This window comes from Melospiza georgiana, chromosome 4 (assembly GCF_028018845.1).
Source record: "Melospiza georgiana isolate bMelGeo1 chromosome 4, bMelGeo1.pri, whole genome shotgun sequence".
Taxonomy (NCBI): Eukaryota; Metazoa; Chordata; class Aves; order Passeriformes; family Passerellidae; genus Melospiza; species Melospiza georgiana.
The window spans coordinates 65,958,178-65,977,185 of NC_080433.1; the positions used below are offsets into that span (position 1 = coordinate 65,958,178).

At 36.9% G+C, this 19,008-nt stretch overlaps 1 protein-coding gene across 1 annotated transcript in view; it reads right to left on the minus strand.

Annotated features, from left to right (window-relative positions):
* CPNE8 (copine 8) overlaps window positions 1-19,008 on the minus strand; it is a 69,883-nt gene that overhangs the window by 43,606 nt on the left and 7,269 nt on the right. Inside the window, exons 2-6 of the mRNA XM_058022236.1 lie at window positions 12,485-12,525; window positions 5,458-5,504; window positions 4,414-4,517; window positions 1,576-1,615; window positions 731-807 (exon numbers count right to left, since the gene is read on the minus strand). Coding sequence (XP_057878219.1) covers window positions 731-807; window positions 1,576-1,615; window positions 4,414-4,517; window positions 5,458-5,504; window positions 12,485-12,525 — 309 coding nt within the window. The remainder of the gene's footprint in view (window positions 1-730; window positions 808-1,575; window positions 1,616-4,413; window positions 4,518-5,457; window positions 5,505-12,484; window positions 12,526-19,008) is intronic.

The following is a 19,008-nucleotide window of genomic DNA, read 5'->3' on the forward strand; positions in this document are numbered from 1 at the left end:
TGTGCCTCTGTGATCTTTGAGTGTGTGGAGATGGGTTTCCACAAGCTGATGACTCTCCTGGGATGGATCTGAAAGCAGCCAGGGCAAGTATTTGGCTCCCCCACCTACCACTGGGACACTCTTCTTATTTGTTCACAGACAACCTTTTTAATCACAAATCCTAACACAACTTCTCTATTATTACACTTACTGTACCGGTCCTCAAGGTTATTTCCTAGATATGTTTTTAAAAGTTTAATATCCAGAATGGGATTAAGGGGAGAATCACAAAATACTGTTGTCTAATAACCACAATATTTGCTGATGTTAATAATTTTGTGTGATTTTATTAGAAATCTGATAATCTGGTCAGCTGATTCTTCACTGTGTCTTTGGGAAAGTTTTTTGCAGGAACTCAAATGCTTGAACAAAAGGTAATTAAAGGTTTATGATGTGCTAATTTGCAAAGCAAAACAGAAGCATTTTAGTACACTCAAGCTATTTCTAATGCAAGATGTAACAAGATTGACAAAAATTATGGATTAGTTAATTCCTTTGCTAATTGTCCAAAATGAAACCTAAATTATCATAGCCTATATAAAGTAAGATTTCTATTGCATGTAACTGTTATACTCTCTCTTAAAAGCCATATCTGTCAATTCTGCATATCAAGATAACTCACAGCAAAAAAGCCCCACAACTCTAGCCTCATGTAGCAGTATCCATTCACCCAACATTCCAGAATACTTACACAATTGATTTTTCCAGTCTGCTCCCCTGTGATCCCACTATTTCTCCCAGTGTGCAAAACATCTGTCCCAAAAAATCCTGAAAAGCAAAAACATAAAAACTCAGAATTCATATTTCATACATTGAAATTTGGTTTTCCATTTATTTCAGCTGTTCCCTACTGAAGAACAGATTCTGCTGAACGCCACATCTTAGTAATAACTATGCAACAGTCAATCATAAACACACTCACTACCACCTATTTGATATAACAGTAGGTTACACTTAAAGATGTAATTCTAAGGCACTGCACAACCACTACAGTGAGGATGTAATTGCAGATCAATGGCTAAAAGTCTCATCTTTTCACTGTGAAGCACACACACAGAGTATTCCTTCTACTATCCTCTTTTCCTGTGCTCCAAGTTCTCAAAGGTTCTCTTACCAAAGCCTTCCTGTATTTGATTTTAAAAAATTAACTGATAAGCCTCTGAATTCTACTCCTGCATCTCTAAATGTTAAAGTTACTATTTCATCACTCTCACTTTTATATTCATGTTGTCTTGAAGGTTTCTTCTAACATTGAGACACAATAAAAACATGCTTCAGTTTTAGGACCCAAAAATTATCAACTAATTGCAGCATATTACATATCTGAAAAGGTATACATGCATGCTCAAATATTCCCTTTGCAAGAGAAATGTCCCATTAACGTTATACTGATTATACTTATGTGTTTTCACTCATAGTCAATCACTGTATTTGTCTCTGTGTACCTGGTATTACTTAGAGTCAAAAGAAAATAAACAAACTTAAGAAATGTAAGCACTTTAACACAAGGAATTACAGTAGTGAGGAAGAACTTACATGTTTTGACAGGTTAGGACTCTTCGAGTCAACATCATAGCTTAGGAAAAAAAAAAATTTATATCAGAGTTGCCAGATTACATATCTGAGGACAATTAAGTAAAGAAACAAAAATGAAACAATTCTTTCACCTATTGACATGTGTGAAATGTATACAGATTTGTGAATGGAAGTTCCCCAGTAAGGAAGACAAACTGAGTCATCATATATAGGACTATGGTTCACTAGTTATTTGAAATTAAATCATTTTCAACAAAGTGCGAACTTTAAAGAGAAATTCTTCTGATATTCCTTTTTGAACAGTGAAAGATGGCAAAAAGCAGGCCAAAAAATAAAAATTAACCCTAGAAAACAAACTAACTTGTAAATTATTTTCTTAGGTAATTGTTCAGTCATTTGAATAAGCAAATAGAAATAACTAACAATAAACTAAACTGCTTTCAGCAAGAGTTTTACTTGTTCTTTTGAGTTTATCATAATCTTGGCCTTCCTCCAGCTATAAAATGCCATCATTTCCCTTCCATAATCAAGTCAAAGAGTTAAAAAAAGTTACTCTCTGAATTTAAGAGATATTGAAAAAAATAATGTAAGAAATTAATACAAGTTTACTAATCTCTATACTTTGATAGTCTTTCATCTTTATCAGATAATCCAAGTAATAGTTTTATCACATAATCTGTTCAGATTCAGTGCCAGTTACTAAACTGAAAAAGTTTTCATCTGTTATGCTACTGCCCATGTCAGGCTGTCCTGCATGGAATGTTCTGTGCTGTGCACAGCTGGTGCTGGGATGCATCATGGACCAGATCACAGGTCAGGATGGCAGGAATGCCATAACACAGCTGGATGTGCTGCAGCACGGCCAAAGCCTCAGAAACATATTCATAAAGAAAAGAAATTCCTACAAATACTATTAACTTCAGTTAAAACCTCCAATTAAAAGGAAACTGGTGAAATTGAACAGAAAAACACAACTTATAAATTGACCTGAGGGATAGCTACAGAAGTAAAACAATGAACAACTTCACTGGCAAAATCACTTCCTAAGTACCAGCAGTGAGCAGAAAGGGGCCTGTGACATTGTGGCTGTACGTTTTGGGGGAGGTCATGCTCATTTATTGATGCACTAAATATCAAAGATATACTTGCTGCTTGATTTTTTTCTCCTCTTCAAAATACATGATTCATATAAGGTATTTCTTTGAAAAATAACACTTTGGCCAACTGTGGTACATAATTTTGCCAAGGAACTGAATATAGGAAGCTTTCTAAAGCTTCAGAATTGGGATTTAATCCATGAGTGGCTATGTGAGATTTGCATTTCTAATTCAGAGTTCTAAGAGATTTAATTTTTCATCTATCACTGTTACAGGGCTCTACAGTAAATTCACACAATATCACTATATGGCCACTTGCAGGCAAAGACAGCAACAGCTTTGAGTTCAGAACAGACTTGTGTCCAGGTAACCCAGGACAGCAGCAGAAAGCAGTCAGGTCTTTCTGATGAGCACAAAAACCATGTCATATTTACAGCTTTTCATAAACAGACAGGAGTCCATTTCTCTAACTACATAAAGAATTAAACAGGGAACTGTGTTTTCCGCCCCAGCTCCAAGTCCCTTACAGACAACATTTATCCAGAAGGTCTTTACAGACTCCCCTTTCTTTCTGTTGACTGAGCTTTCTCTTTTTCAGTTCAGTTCTTTCACTTCTCATTTCTGCTGCACTGCTCCCTCCCCAAACCCTGCATCCTATGAGAAGCAGGAGGCAAACAGACACAGATTTCCACACACTGCTTTATACCTGGAGAAGAATCCTTTATTTCACAAATTGATTAGCTCTGACTTAAAACTTATTTTAAATAACCCACAACAGTTATACTCCACAGATTGAATGACATTAAACCTAACTTTTAAGACTACAAATAAAGTCTGCATCAGGCTTCCATTGTGGTTTGTACCCAGCCACCTCAAAGCACCCTGTAATCTTCCTGGCTTTAGTATTTCCTTTCACTCCTTGAAATAGGTGGTCTAGTACATCTTACAAAGGAAGTGAAAAGAAATAGGAAAAGGGGTTTTCAACTAAAAAAGGACATACAAAGAAAATTTGTGGCCACAATGCATAGTGTGATGCAAAACTGCAGCAAAAACTTAATTATCTGTGAGGGTTATTCATACTCTCTCCTAGGGCAGGGTTAAGAAAGAACTGCTAATAAAAAAAGAGGATGAAAATTAAAAAAACAAGACAACCTTGATTCTCACAAAGACTGAAATAATCAGAAATGTAAGAGATGACATGCAAAGGTGACATGACCTGGTAACTGGACTTTCAATTCTGTTTTCCAAATAATGAAGTTAAAGTCAAAACAATTCCACCAGTAGAATGAAATGAGCACATCTGGAAAAATGTCAGAAGCCATTTACTTCTTGAACAACTGCTGTTGTTTTAAAATCTTAAAATTTAGTATATTTAGATGCATAGTAAAGAAAATTTTGGCTCTGTACAGTATTTTATTTCTGGACAGTGTATCTGTACCTGATTTGCTGGCTGTGTCGCAAGAATATATTAACGTTTTGACATCTTTTCATTTCTATTTTCTGAAAGTAACAATTGTAAGCATAATTGTACTTTGACTAGTTAACATCTGCCAATTTCTTAAAATTCGGTCATTATTATATTACACATTTATTTCTGAGGATGCAATGCTAAATCAACTGTGTATTACATTAATTCATCCTATGTCAATAGATACCATCTCTCTTCAAGTAAATTTTATGCTGGACAAAACTTTACATGCTCACAGAGGCTGCAATACAAGAGTCAAAATTGCTAACTTACAAATCAAACCGCAGATTCTCTCTTTCTTCAAAGAAGTAGTCCATTATAAATTTTCTCACAAAATCTGGATTTAAAGTATTATCAATTACTTCTGTTCTTCCAAACTGTAAAAGAAAACTGTAAGTTTAAGCTATATGCTATAAGGAAGTATAATTAGACTGCCAATACCAGGAATATGTGAGATACATGACAGCCTGTAAAACTCTCCTAAACAGATGCCATGAAAGAAAATGACTGCATTCACATGAATAGACCTGTGGATGAAGACAGAGTGGCAGAAGACCTCGTATGTCAATACAGAGTGGTGCATAGCTTGTATTGTATGACCTAAACTTCATCAACATCATCTCCCAAAGCCAATAAAAATCCACAAAAATTGGAATCAGTAACAAAAATCCACTGTTTCCTGAAGAAATGCATACCAAAGAAAAACCCCAACCAAACACAAGAGCAAGCAAAAGCTCGCATATATTGTTTATTTCAGACAGCTTTAAATATTAAGGAACACAATCCTTATATTGCAAATGTATCATTTTTGGACTCTCCATCTCCTATTTCACCTCAGTTCAGCTCTCTCTTCAACACTCCCTTCTCTGATGCATGCAAAATGCATGGTTGCATTTTAGCAAATGCCTTTTCCTTCTTACTGTTTATAGGAGGTGCCTCAGCCCCTCTCAAGTTGAAAATATTTTAATTAAAAGAAAAAATTCAAAGGTAGATCTTTACCACAGCTACAGACTAGTTTTGTTGACACTGACCACCACCACAGCTCAGTCCTGTTTGAATGTTTGAATGTCTTCCTCTCTTGAGAGCCACAAACCCCATCCAAATTGACAGCCAAGTCTGGTTTAATCTATCTGAGGGAGACTGTAAAATGGGAAACTCATGTGTTTTCCCTAATTTGTTTTCTTTTTTGATGGAAATGTGTGATACAGATAAGGAAACTGAAATCAGTGTGACTATATTTTAAATGTTTGCTAGTACACGGGACCCCAGCCTTAAATATACCCAAAAGGTTTATACATCTATGAATATGCAGCTTACCTCTCTCCATTCTTTGTTTCCAATTGCTTGTGTGTACAAAACACAGACTGTGAAAGGAAAAAAAAAGAAAAGTTTGGTTATTTTCAAACTTTAACATATCCTTCAATTAAGTGAACTAATTTTGTAGTCTCTTGTGCTGTGGAAAATAGTAACTAGGACAATTAAATAGTAATGTTTTCCTTCAGCTGTCAACAAGCCTAACCAGACTGGTGATCATGTGGTCTAGCTGGTGCAGAAATCAGCTAATAAATGGAGTGCTTCTAAAATGGGAGGTGGCACTTATGCCTGACCTCCAGCAAAGCACTTGACAGTCTTTAAAGACAAAATTGGATAAAAGCAGGTCTTCTTTAAATGTGGGTGGTCAGGCTATTCCAGATTATCTAATGCACAATTACCCTAAAATACACTTCCGTCGAGAGAGAAGAAAATTAAAGTAAAAAAAAAAAACAAAAAACAAAAAACAAATTAGGACTCTACTGAAAAGAAACAAGGGAAATAGAAGTAAAATAAGGAAAAAAAAAAGACTTCTTGGGTTTTCTTCCTCAATTTTGCTTCAAATTATTTATATATATTTAAGCATCTCACATATGTGTATTTTATTTTTTTAAACTAAGGCCTGATAAAAAATAGAATCAATTAAATTTGTTGACCTAACCTGATTTTGAAAGACCCAAGGAGAACAATCCCACAGGTGTCACTCAGATCTCTATTTCCAGTAGAGCACTCACTACACATTAAGCTGCAGCTTTTATCACAAGGACTGGTGACAGGGGTGCAGTGATTATAATCAGGTCTTTTAAACACTATTTTAAGTACAAATCATTTGCACTGAAGGAGCATTATAAACTTTATTTTCTACAGTCTTGAACTAGTTGCAGAAAACTATGATAAAGGAATATTTACCTGAAACTCCTCTTCAAATCCTTTGTAAACAAGAGAAATACAGATATTTCAACATTTTATTCCTCAACAACATTTTATTCTTTTCCTGCACGAATCATTGTTTTTCCAAAGAAGGTAAAAATAATACTGTTTTAGACTGTAGTCTTGAACAGCAAAGGTAGAGGTTTGATTTTGTTCTCAGTGAAGTCAGAATCATCAAGAGACGAAAGCAGAAATGAAGTCAACCTTCTAACTACATTTTCTTCTTACTTAAAATGCACTTGCTCCATACAAAAAAAAAAAAAAAATCCCCTTAGGCAGTAGCAAATAAGAGGAGAAACAGAAAAAAGCAATTTCAATATTTCAGCTCACATAGAAGCTAAAAGTTAACACTTTTATGTTTTAAGTAAGATGTCTTGTAGATGAAAAAAAGCTTTTATAAAAAAATATTCAAAATAATTCTCAGGAGATGTCCATCTTTCTCCATTTACTCTAGATAAACCCTTGACAATCATGTGCTACCTTTGGTTACTGTTTATAGTAAAGTGAAGCCAAACCAAAAAGCCTATTTTTACAACACACTCTGGAGTAGCCTGCTGGAGTGTATTACACGAAGAATGAAGTGAAAGGGGAAAATGTGAGAAAACAGAATGAAATAGAAGCTATGAAATCAGCTAAAGAAAGTTCTGTAGGTTACTGAACTTCTGCCTATTCATCCAGAATTGTAGAATCATAGAATATCCTGAGCTGAAAGGGACCCATCAGGATCATCGCAGCCCAGCTCCTGGCCCTGCACAGGACACCCCAGGAGCTGCCCCATGAGCCTGAGAGCATTGGCCAAACACTTCCAGAATTCTGTCAGGGCTGGTGCTGTGACCACTGCCCTGGGGAGCCTGTTGTGGTGCCCAACCACCCTCTGAAGAAAAACATTTTTTTCTAATGCCCAACCTAAACCTCCCCTGACACAACTTGAGGCCATTCCCTCAGGTCCTGTCACTGGTCACCACAAAGAAGAGATCAGTGGAAGATCACAGAATCACAGAATGACCAGGTTGGAAGAGACCTTCAAGATCATCAAGTCCAAGCCATGCCCTGAACACCTTAACTAAAGGTGTGTAAACACCTCAACTAATGGTTAACTAAACCATGGCACCGAGTGCCACATCCAGTCTTGTTTTGAACACATCCAGGGATGGTGACTCCACCACCTCCCCAGGAAGGCCATTCCAGTATTTTATCAGCCATTCTGTGAAAAACTTCCTCCTAATATCCAACCTATATTTCCCTTGGTGCAGCTTGAGACTGTGTCCTCTCGTTCTGACGATTCTGCCTGGAGAAAGAGTCCTGACCTGACTACAACCCCCTCTCAGGGAGTTGCAGAGAGAGATAAGGCCACCTCTGAGTCTCCTTTTCTTCAGGCTAAACAACCCTCTACTAGCTGTGGACTGCAATAAGCCCTTCTAGGCTGCAGATGTGGCCAATATTTTAAATATAATAAAAAATATAGACTAATAAGCAGCCACATCCTACAACATTTTATTGTTAGTAAAAGGTACAAGTCTGACATACACATGTGCATCTCAAACTGACATTTCAAAAAAAGTCAGCCCTAATGAAAGCTATAGAAAATACATATATTTCAGTTTTTCTGATAAATACTTTGTAAATGTAGAAAATTTTTTACAACTTTTCTATCTTTCCTCTAAAATGCACCCCATAAATTTTGGGAAACCAACCATGATACTGTTCTCCATCAATGTTAAGATTCACTATCTCAAATGGCTCTTGGAGAGAGTTTTGTAAAGATCCTGGTACACTAATTGCAATAAGCACTAAAAAACTTTTGTCAAATTCATATCCAACTGGAGAAATGCAGATAATTATGAAAAAGTTGATCTAAAGCACTTGAAATGCTCAAACCAGAGATTAAAGGCTCCATAAAGCAACCCAGAAAACAGTTAACAGCATTGTCGTAAGGGAGAAGAAGGAATACAGGAGGATAAATAATATTTCAAAAGCCATCATATCATGCAACCACATCCTAAGACAGAACTAAAAAAAATAGTTTTTCTCTCACAGTCTCAAAAACGGAGGGAGCAATGAGAAAGTTCACAGCAGCACACTAATGAAGAGTAACTGAGAAACCCTTTTGGAAGGCTTTGCTGTATGAGTTGTTCCCAGAGCAGATACAGCTACATCTATACTCAGGAATATTTAGTAATTTTTGGACACTGGACACTGACACCACAATGTCATACTCAAGGTAAATTTAATTAAGCGTTGTAATGAAAAAGAAGGTGGAAATGTCAACACTTTTACTCTGTTATAGACACAGTTCCCAAAATATTATAGATTATCATAGCCTGCACTTCCTGTTTTCCCAAACAGACTGGGCCCCCCATACCTGCTCAGGTCCCTTCCCTTTCAATGAATATATGCTTATCCTTTAGTCTGGCAACTGCTGTTACATCAACATTGCCCATCCCCGTTTTCCCAAGCACAACAACACATCCATTCCATTTCAAGGAAGACTTACCCACAATGAAAATGACCTTTTCTCTGTAATACCTAAATCTTTCCATGGTACCAGTTCCAGCAGGGCTCCCCAACACTCTCCACTGACCAGCTTTTAGACCTTCCAGGCAGAGATGCCCTAAGGTCCCATCTGCCAAGAGATTCTCCTAATTGTTACTATGCTCCATGGGGAGATTCCCCAGGGAAGAGTTTTTGTGTTTTCAGTCATTGATCCTGGGCTCTTCAGATGATCAATACTCAGCAGCCACAGGGCTCCCCAGGAGGAGTGTGCTGCTGCCAGCACAGCTCTGCAGGGCTCAGCTTGAGTTGTCAGAGCACGGGAAGAAAACAATACTGCCCGTCATTAGACAGAAGAAACGTGCCAAAATCATTAATCTGTATCTCCTCAGAAGGTCTTATCCCTACCTCATCAAGGAAGCACTACCTTAGCTCAGCTTTCTGCAAGAAAAAACCCCAAATCAATAAAACCCATAGATTTAAAAAAACATATTCCTAGAAGAAATGGTCTCCAAACTAGGAGAGCAGAATGCTCCAAACACTACAGTAAATCAATATATATGATTGCTTTCACTCCACTGAGCAGAAAGCACTGTCACTAAGAGGATTCAGTATTGTTTGAAATACTTCCTGAACAATGGCTATCCAATCTATATCTACTATCTCTACAGTTACTTCTGTCACTTGCCTCTGGGCATGCAAAGTGACAGATTCCACTTGGCATGAATATTCTAGATCCCAGGGAAGTGGTCAGAATTGGAATACTGACTAGCAATTACAGTATAAAAAAGGCCAAGCATATCTCCTAAGAGAACCAGGAAAATCACAAGTTTGTTTTTAATTTCAGGAGAAGGCTGTTTATATTGACATGGAAGTCGGCTACATTCCTGTATGTCCCTCTGAGAAAAAGACCAAGAAGATAAAATTGCATTTTCCCTACCAGTATGATCCTTAGATAAATACACTGGAGTATGAAAAGCATATTAGAACTGGCCTAGCCCTAAGCAATGAGACCTCAGCATTCAGAATGACTTTACATGGTTCTTTCCTCTGAGATCTAATGGCTGCAAATTCAGTGGCTGTAAAAGTGGAAATTGTGGCAGTGGCAGGATGCTGATTTTGACCCTTTTTAGCTATAGAATAAACCTACTGTATACAGAACAGTCTAAGAATGGCCTTTGTCCAATGAATAGACACTGAGGAAAGCTGTCCTGCTGTACTTCCAAACAGAGAAGAACAAGAATGTTTTATACTACTCACCCCTTTTACAGTAGGGCCATATCTCTGTGGCCAGCTAAAGGACAGTACAAACAAACTAAATGGCTATTAAAAAACCTGCAGAGTATTAAAACTGGATGTACCCTGTTTGGAGAATACCCAAAATCAAAGCTGCTCTGACAAGGAATTTCTAGAGTGCAAATACAGGATGAGTACTTCCAGAGTCAACAGTTTCCCCCTTCTCTCTTCACCAAGGACAGTATTACTGCACTCCATGGTTTTATACTGCTTACCTGTGACAGACAGGCCTGACTGGCAGCATAATTGGGCACTCACAACTGGACACCAGAGCCTAAACCACAGCACCAATTTGAGTGCTTTAAAAAGCTATTTACATTAATTGAAAAATAATATGTCTCAAATTGATAAGCAAGTTTATGATACTTTTAAAATATTTCCATTTACTCTGAATCCATTAAAACACACCACTAGTTTACTTCTCAGAAACATTTTAAAATAGATACTAAGATTTCTTTAGGTTATCCTGCCACTTTGTTTCCATGTTTTTCCTAGAAGGGGTCACCCACCTGTCAGGATCACTTTGGTTTGCCCAGCTGCACATTCTGGGGCTGCGCACGGGCTACAGAGCCTTTGGAGGGGCTGCCCTTTGCATGGAGCATCTCCTCTGCAGAAGGCATCCCCAGCAGTCTGTCTGCACTCGTGTGGCTCTGGCAGTACCTCCAGCAGCCCTGTCTCTAGCTTGCAGCTGCTGGCCCATTCTCACTGGGACAGGTTTGAGCAGGGCACTGTGCACAGGCAAGCACTCCTGCCGTGGTTTCCAGAGCTGGCTGGCACCAGCTGTGACTGTCACAGGGTGCTCATGGCCTTCCCCACACAGCTCACACTGCAGAGAGCTCAAACACACCCAAACCCTGCAACTTATGCCTCATACAGTGCCCCAGCTGAGAAAAACGCGAAGCACTTGTCCTTAATAATATTTGAGCTTAAGAACTATAGACACCCTATCACTTTTGCCAATATGAGAGATCTCTGAATTCATTACAGGCAACAGGTCACTGAGCATTCTTCAGAACAGCTTAACTAAGGGTCTTTTTTAACAGAATTACAGAATTGTTAGTTGCCTTTGAAGAACATCCAATCCAACCCCCAACTAATTTTCACCAAATTTTTTAGTCAACTAAAATTCTTTATGAATATGCAAAACACTCAGTTTTGTTTCTGTATGATCTTCACATAAAGGCATGGCATTGCCTATGTCTTCTGATTTTTTGTTTGTTTTTTGTTTGTTTGTTTTTAAAGCTTTACAGGTTACAAATTTCAAAGATACTCCTAACTTCTTGTCATTTTTCCCCAGGAAGTAGAAGCTTTTCCCTTCAAAAATTTACTGTGGAGTCTCTCCTAAGATTTTTTTCTTGATGCAGAATGAAAACATATACTCTAACAAAAGTACACGAATGACTCAGTATTCAAATATCAGGACATGGTTGCATGTCCAGAGACTTGATACAAGTATATATGTCTTGGGTTATTTCCAGTGCCAGTAAGCACAATATGTGGTATCCCAAGGAAGAAAAGCCCAGGCTTAAAGAAAGAAATTGAACTTATGGATGAAAGCAAATGGAGAGTTGTAGGAGAGACGACACCACAACTTAAGGACCAGTCTATTAACCACACAAAAATCCTTTGAGTAACATTATCAGAAAAGAAAGGAATTTTTTTGTGATCTCGGTTCCATTATTAAAGTTTTCATATACAGGAAAACAGCAATGGATTTTAAATCAAAAATCCCATCATAAATTCATAGACATGAGAGTTTTAGGGGATCCTGTCATAACTCAGTTTATGAGGAAAGTGAGTGTCAGTAGCTTACAAGTCTGAACAGATTAACTAAAAAACCATCATACATTTTTGATCAGGAAAGACAGTGTTTCCCAGAGATTAATTAACCTAATTTTATTTTTCAGTATTTGACTCTAAGATTAGTGGACAATATGTACTAGCAGCAACAGATGCTTCTATTTTATTTAGTATTTTGCCTAATAGCTTTAAAAAAGATCTAAAACAACAGATACTAAAACAGAAACAGCAACCTAACTTTCCAGAATTTATTAATTTTAGGAAACTTTAGGTTAAATACTAAATAAAAGACTATTTAGCTCAGGAAAGCAGTATTAATAACAGTCTTTAAATTTCCAGTTCACATAACATTAATTATAAGTGTACCTTATTCAAGTGTAGCTTAATTATTCTAAGCAATTGTCACAAAGTCAATGTAAACCTAACTGACACTGAAAAGAATCACCCGCCTAATTTTATTCCAGTGTTTGCACATTTAAAATACATAATAAGAAACAATAAAATACTATATACTCACTTGGATCAGATTTAGAAAATGTATCTCTGTCCAAAAGATTTCTAAAAAGAAAAAAAAGAGATAAAAATAATCTTGGGTATAAAAAAAATTGTGAAATATGCAAATCAGATACCAATGCACATGCGTTTTTAAAATTTTTAATCAAGAGTCAGTTCAGTCTTCTCCCCTCCTGATACACAAGACTTAGCCAGCACTAACACTGGAGTCAGCTTACATTTCATTTTATTATCCATTTTGGATTTGAGCAAACTGTGTCTCATATACTCAAATACCATGAATCAAAAAACAAACACATGTATGTTATATATACATGTAACAGGCATCAGGAAGAGAAATACCTTTAAATCAAAAGGTCTACCAGAGATTAACTTGTCAGCTCAACCCAAAAACCTTAGACTTTACTCAAAAGCTTGGCTATGAGATTTCAGAGCCATCAGGAAGTATCTCCAAGAATATGTCATGGACAAGTAAGGTAAAGAGAACTAATCCATACACAGGACACACCTGGGAAAAAATATTCATTTTGTTATGGAATTCAGTCCCAATATCATATCCACACTTCAGCCAGCTGAGAATCATTCACAGATAAACAGACTTAAATTAACAATTCTAAAGAATCAGGACTGGCCAGAAACCATTCTCAGCACAGTTACCAACATTTCATCATTAAAAAAATTAAATAAATTGTAAAAACTGTCTCATCAGACTAGAAGAATGTTCTGAAAACAGGATGCCATTGAAAAGAGATAAGAAAGAACTAATAAACTTTGGAAAGTATTAAACTTAGAGCAAAAATGCAGCATATCTACATGGAGCTGGATATACAGCAGTTATGTCAAAATAGTCCTAGACATTACAGCTGACCACAAACTGACTGCAAGTCAGGACTCTTGTACCTTTGGGAAAAGGAATACTGGAACACACAAACAAAAATGCCATTTCAGACTAATCATCTCTTCTTCATAACAGTGACAAACACTCAATTCAAGCAATAATGTTTAGGACATTACAATTTCTTGCAATCTAAGACAGATATGGAGCCACTGGGGTTCAGTGAAAACAGAAATAACCAGAGGTATACAGACTGTATCTATGAGGGAAAAACTGCTACAAATGGAAGCTGACCTCGATGCAGACCTACAGAGCAAGTAGGAACAGGTTTAACCATAAATTGAATCTCCTGCACCACAGGCAGAGAAGTTGAACTTTATTCCACTGTTTTACCATCTTTCACTGTTAAAAGTGGGAGACATGATGTGAAATATCCATTGTCTTCAACAACATGTCAGATAGCTACAATTTCTAGTAAAGGTCTTTGATCCTACACCAGAGCAAAAGGAAGGAAAATAACCAGTTTATATCCCTTATAGCTGATTATTTTTAATAACTAGTAGAGCCTCTTCAAGGGTCACCATTAACGACTCTCATTCAATCTAAATTCCATTATTTTTGTGCTACTGAACAGTACTGAAAAGCACATTAATATTTTGTTCAATACAGGTGTTCTAAGTGGTCCAATTAAGACTTCAGCAATGAAAATATACTGTTTTCTAAATTTAGGTATTGCCAAGTTCACACTTCAGAACAAGCAATCTGAACAAAAAAACAGCTTGAAAAGAACATTGGGCAGATCTGTTTTACTTAATCTAGCTAAAGTACACACTAGCTTTAATATCACTACTTGTGACTACACCTGATTTCTGCATACACTAATTATTCTGAACTTCTCTAGTCCATTCAGAAATGTAATTTTTATGCATACAATTATACTCAGTGAAACCATATCCTACCATGATGAAAATCATGCAAATATAAATTGGAAGTATTAAGAAACCCAGGAAAATCAGTGAACCCAAATCAGTAGTTGACAACAATCACTACAAACTGCTTTAAAAGACAGTACAGCAAGTTCTGCAATATTGGAATTGCCAACCCAAAATCAAAATTGCCTCCTATTCCTCCTTAATTATACATATCTAGATACACCACTAATTCCTGGTAGAATTGGATTATCCCAAAATGAATTGCAGAAAAACCTCAAAATCAGACTTATATGGAACAAATAGTACATTAGATTTTGGAACAGGCCTCCCATTAGAATTCCAAACAATTTTAATTCCTCTTCATGGTGACCATACAATGACCTTATAATTGCTATGTTAGTGCTTGTCACTGTAGATTAGGATTAAGGAATTTTAGTCATGCTTATACTGAGATAAGGTGCTTTGAGTTCTTTAGATATTTCCTACTCTTCTTCTGCTCCTTTTTAAGTTTTGTTCCCCTCTATTTTCCCATATATATACTAACATAAAGAGTGGCCTGGGATTGAAGGCTCAGTTGATCCTGATACCTTCAGCAGCTGCAAAAAGCAGCCACCACAGGAACAGCATAAAAAGAAGGTAAGAATCTGTAGATGAGAATCTACAGGTTCTAAAAGAATCCTAAAGAATCTAAAGATAAAGAATCTTTAATGAGTTAAGAACATTTCTACAGAAGCAGTATCCCTGAAAGGATTGCAAGTTTAACACTATAATTCAGGTCAGTTCGTGTCACCATGATATTTTCTGAAAAATCTTCTTTGCCCAGGATTTTTCTCCTGAGAAGCCTCAGACAAGAAATGTAAACAATAATTATCAGATTGCTTTGCAATGTGCTTTGGAGGTTGCTTACCAACAGGTGCATCTTTGATTGGTTCCATGTGAATTGTGTTGACTTAATGAACCAATCCCAGTCCAGCTGTGTCAGTACTCTGGTCATCATGAGTTTTTATTATTCATTCTTGTTTAGCCTTTCTCTTTCTTTATTATAGTTTTAGTATGTAATTTCTTTTAATATAATATAATAAAATAATAAATCAGCCTTCTGAGAACATGGAGTCAAATTCTCATCTCTCCCCTCGTCCTGGGGACCTCACAACACCACAAGTTCGTACAATGAAGTCATGGTTTTGAACTAGTACAACTTGCAACACCCTCAATTCAACCCTTCACACACTTTCCTACAAATAAACAATGTCTTCAGCAAAGTTTGCAGCATGCCTGACTGTCTAAATCATAAAGAGCCAACCAAAATAGTCATGTAAGAACTGGCAAGCTGTTCAAGCAATGCAGCCAATTTCAAAAGGAACTTTAAAGAAAAAAAACAAACAGGACGAAAAACCAACTCTGATTTGGCTAGTAAATAACCTAACGCCTCAACAGGCTGCTCAATTACATTTGTGAGTTTTCATTTCAGGGGAATAACAATCAAAGTGCTCCTTTAAATATAAGAAAACTACACAGTAACTGTGTGTAGGACAATCTACAAGGAATGGTAACACAAACCAGAAAGCAGATTGAATGGATTTCTAGAACTTTAGGTGGTCTTTGCACTCTTAATTTTCATTGGCACTTTCTGAACATGCTGAGCAATACAAAGTGTATTTTTTTAGTGAGAAAAGTATTTGTCTTTGGTAGTAAGCTGTTTTGTCTCAGGAAAGCTCACAAACTCAGAAACCAGAAATACCTGAAACTTCTTTTTCTTTCTTCTAACCGAAGTATTGAGAGAAACAGACTTGTATTTTAAATGAACTTGGTGAGTATATTTTTTGTCTAGGTCCATTAAGTCTTGCAGATAAAGAATGCAAATAGAAAAGGAATTTCTATCAATTATGAGAGAGGGGGAAAAAAACAAAACTTTTTTCTTGTGAAACATGAAAAACTATAGCAAGGAAGCCTGGGAACATCTGTGCAGAAATCATTATTCTACTAGCACAGATCTGGAAGGAATTCATTCTGCACCTGCCCATTCTGGTGTGGACCTTCCAAAACAGTTGCAACATCATAGCTGTCTAACGGGAAAAAAATTAATGGGAGCCATGGCAATAATACTGGAAATGCCAGGATCATTTTTTTTTTCTGTATAATGGGAGCCATTTCCCCAGGGTGGGAAAGAAAGAGATCATTAAATAAGATAAAGTTAAAACATATTTATCTTTGTTTGCATAGTTTCATAAACTCAGTAAGAATTTATCAAAATAACAGTCCAGTGCTCAAGAAGTTATTTAGAATAGAATGTTTCAGTCAGAAGGAGCCTAAAATGATCATCCAGTCCAAAGGCCCAACCACTTCAGGGCTGACCAAAAGTTAAATCACATTATTGAGGGCATTGCCCAAATGCCTCTAAACACTGCCAGGCCTGGGGCATCAACCTCTCTAGGGAGCCTGTCCCAGCACCTGACCCCCCTCTCAGTACAGAAACGCCCCCTAATGCCAAGTGTTTTGTAATGTTTAACCTGAAACAAGACACATGTATAAAACAGATGCCTCACTGATCTAGTCAGCAGTGGTGGCTCACCAGGAACCATCACAGCCTTTGATGCTTCCTACAATCTCTAACCCACTATGTGCTATGTGTATGTTGTCAGATGTATGCTAAAAAGTAGCATTTACTCTCCTTATCCAAATACACTTCCCTTCAAATTTTACTTTATTTTAGTGATCAATATCCGAACTTCTTTCTCTGTACATTTTTAAGTCTTTGTTACACCAAGCTGATAAGCAGAAGTAAATTCAATTCTCCCATCAGAAATCACAGAATTCTGGCCTTGAAGAATAGACCACAGTAACTACAGAACTGAGCAATTTAAAATCTGCTTTTCTAGTTTCAAAATTTAAAAAAATTAAAAATTTGTATTGACAGGAAAAAATACTTTGCTTTCAACAGCTCTGACATCTTGAATGATAAATATGGGGTTCACTTCAGATTAATTTGTCAAAATCTCTCTGGGTTTATGTTTCTCTTCCTCTTTAGACTTACATTTAAATGCATGCAAAGATTTCTTGGTTGTGAAATAAAGCACTCAGCAGTTTGCAAACACAGTTGGTTACTCATGCAAATTAAATTTTAGAAAATATATATTTTCAGTATATCATATCTGTATTATATAAGCACACACTAGTTCTCTCACACTTTTATCAATCCATGGGGAAAGGAATTGTCCCTAGTTCATTAAATAAAAGTATTTCTGTTTCCTTCACTTAATGATGGGCCCACATCACTTTTTCACAGAAGATCCTGACAATGAAAGGAGCATCCTAATCACATTTTAATGTGCAGAACAGTACTCATTGTACTCCTAATTGTAACATAACTGTATTATTACCTAGTAGGCACTACCCCTCAGCCTCAATGGCACCACTGAACGTGCAAGGATCAGTCCCAAGCTGACGTAGGATCCAAAGAGCCCACTCCAGTGAAGAGCCCACTTGACCTACCTGCAGAGCAATTGCACAAATTACTCAGTGGCAGCTTAAGCAGTCACCCTTCCACAGCTATTTACCCTCTCCTTCTCTATTCTGTCAGAGCACAACAAAGGCAGCTATTACCCTCCAGATCTCTAGATTCTAAATGCCCTGGACCTAACAGCAGATCAGACAATTTCTCAGAATTTCACATTATTGTCAAAATAATTGGTTTTCTTCCAATAGGCTCACAGGTGAGACAACAGTGACTCTACTGACTAATAGGCAATTAGGATGACCTGTTCATTTCTGTTCAAACCATTCCCACTCTTCAGGGCACTGGAAGAACCGGAAAGAAAGCAAACATATCTCTGATGTGCAAGCTTAAGAAAACATTCACAATACCTCTTCATAACCTCTGGAGAAGTAATTCACCAGAAAACAAATAATTTTCAGCCTCACAGTAACTTTCATTGTCAAGCTATATTGATTCAGAAGCCATAAGGGAAAAAAGAAAGGGAGAAGCAATGAGAAGGGTAAGATCAGCAGTGCTTCCATGAGTTTCCACACAACCCACAACCATCTCTGGCTAGATGTACACAAACAATTTTAGGATGAAACCTCTATTAAAACTGCTGATTGCTCCTGAGGGTTAAAAAAAACCCAAAGGAATTGCCAAGTTTATTTACTCTAACACAGCAATAGTTTTACAGGAATTCTGTTGGAACAGATGGAAAGTACTGGGTTTAAAAATACATTTGTGCAGATGAAACAGACCTAACATAATCTTAGACTATCCCAGTTTATATTAAAAAAAAAGACCAATTAGTACTATCACAAACTGGTGAACTCTGCTTCAGTACCAACCCAAAATTCTATTTGAAATCAACAGAATAAACCATCCACATTTCTGTTGTTAGGGCTGGGCAGGTAAACAGTCTCTGGCTCTGAGCTTCTGGTGGTGTATCCTGGGAAATGGCACTAATGACTGCTGGTGGTCAAAAGAGCTTTTCAATCTAGTGCCAACTCACCACTCCTTTCCAGTTACTTTCACTCAGACCATCCAAATTCATGGATATGCTGCCCTAGGTGAGTTCTGATTTCTTTAGGAATGGATAGTACATCTAATACAGTGTTTCATTAATGTACAACAGCATATAAAACCTAGATTGGTTTTGCAGTTTTTCTGAAACAACTCTTCAAAAGGTATATCTCAAAGAAGTAATTTTAAAGGGAAGTACATACCATCAGTGTAATATTCATCCTTTCTCTGCCAGTGCAGGACTGGTTGTCAGTGAGCCA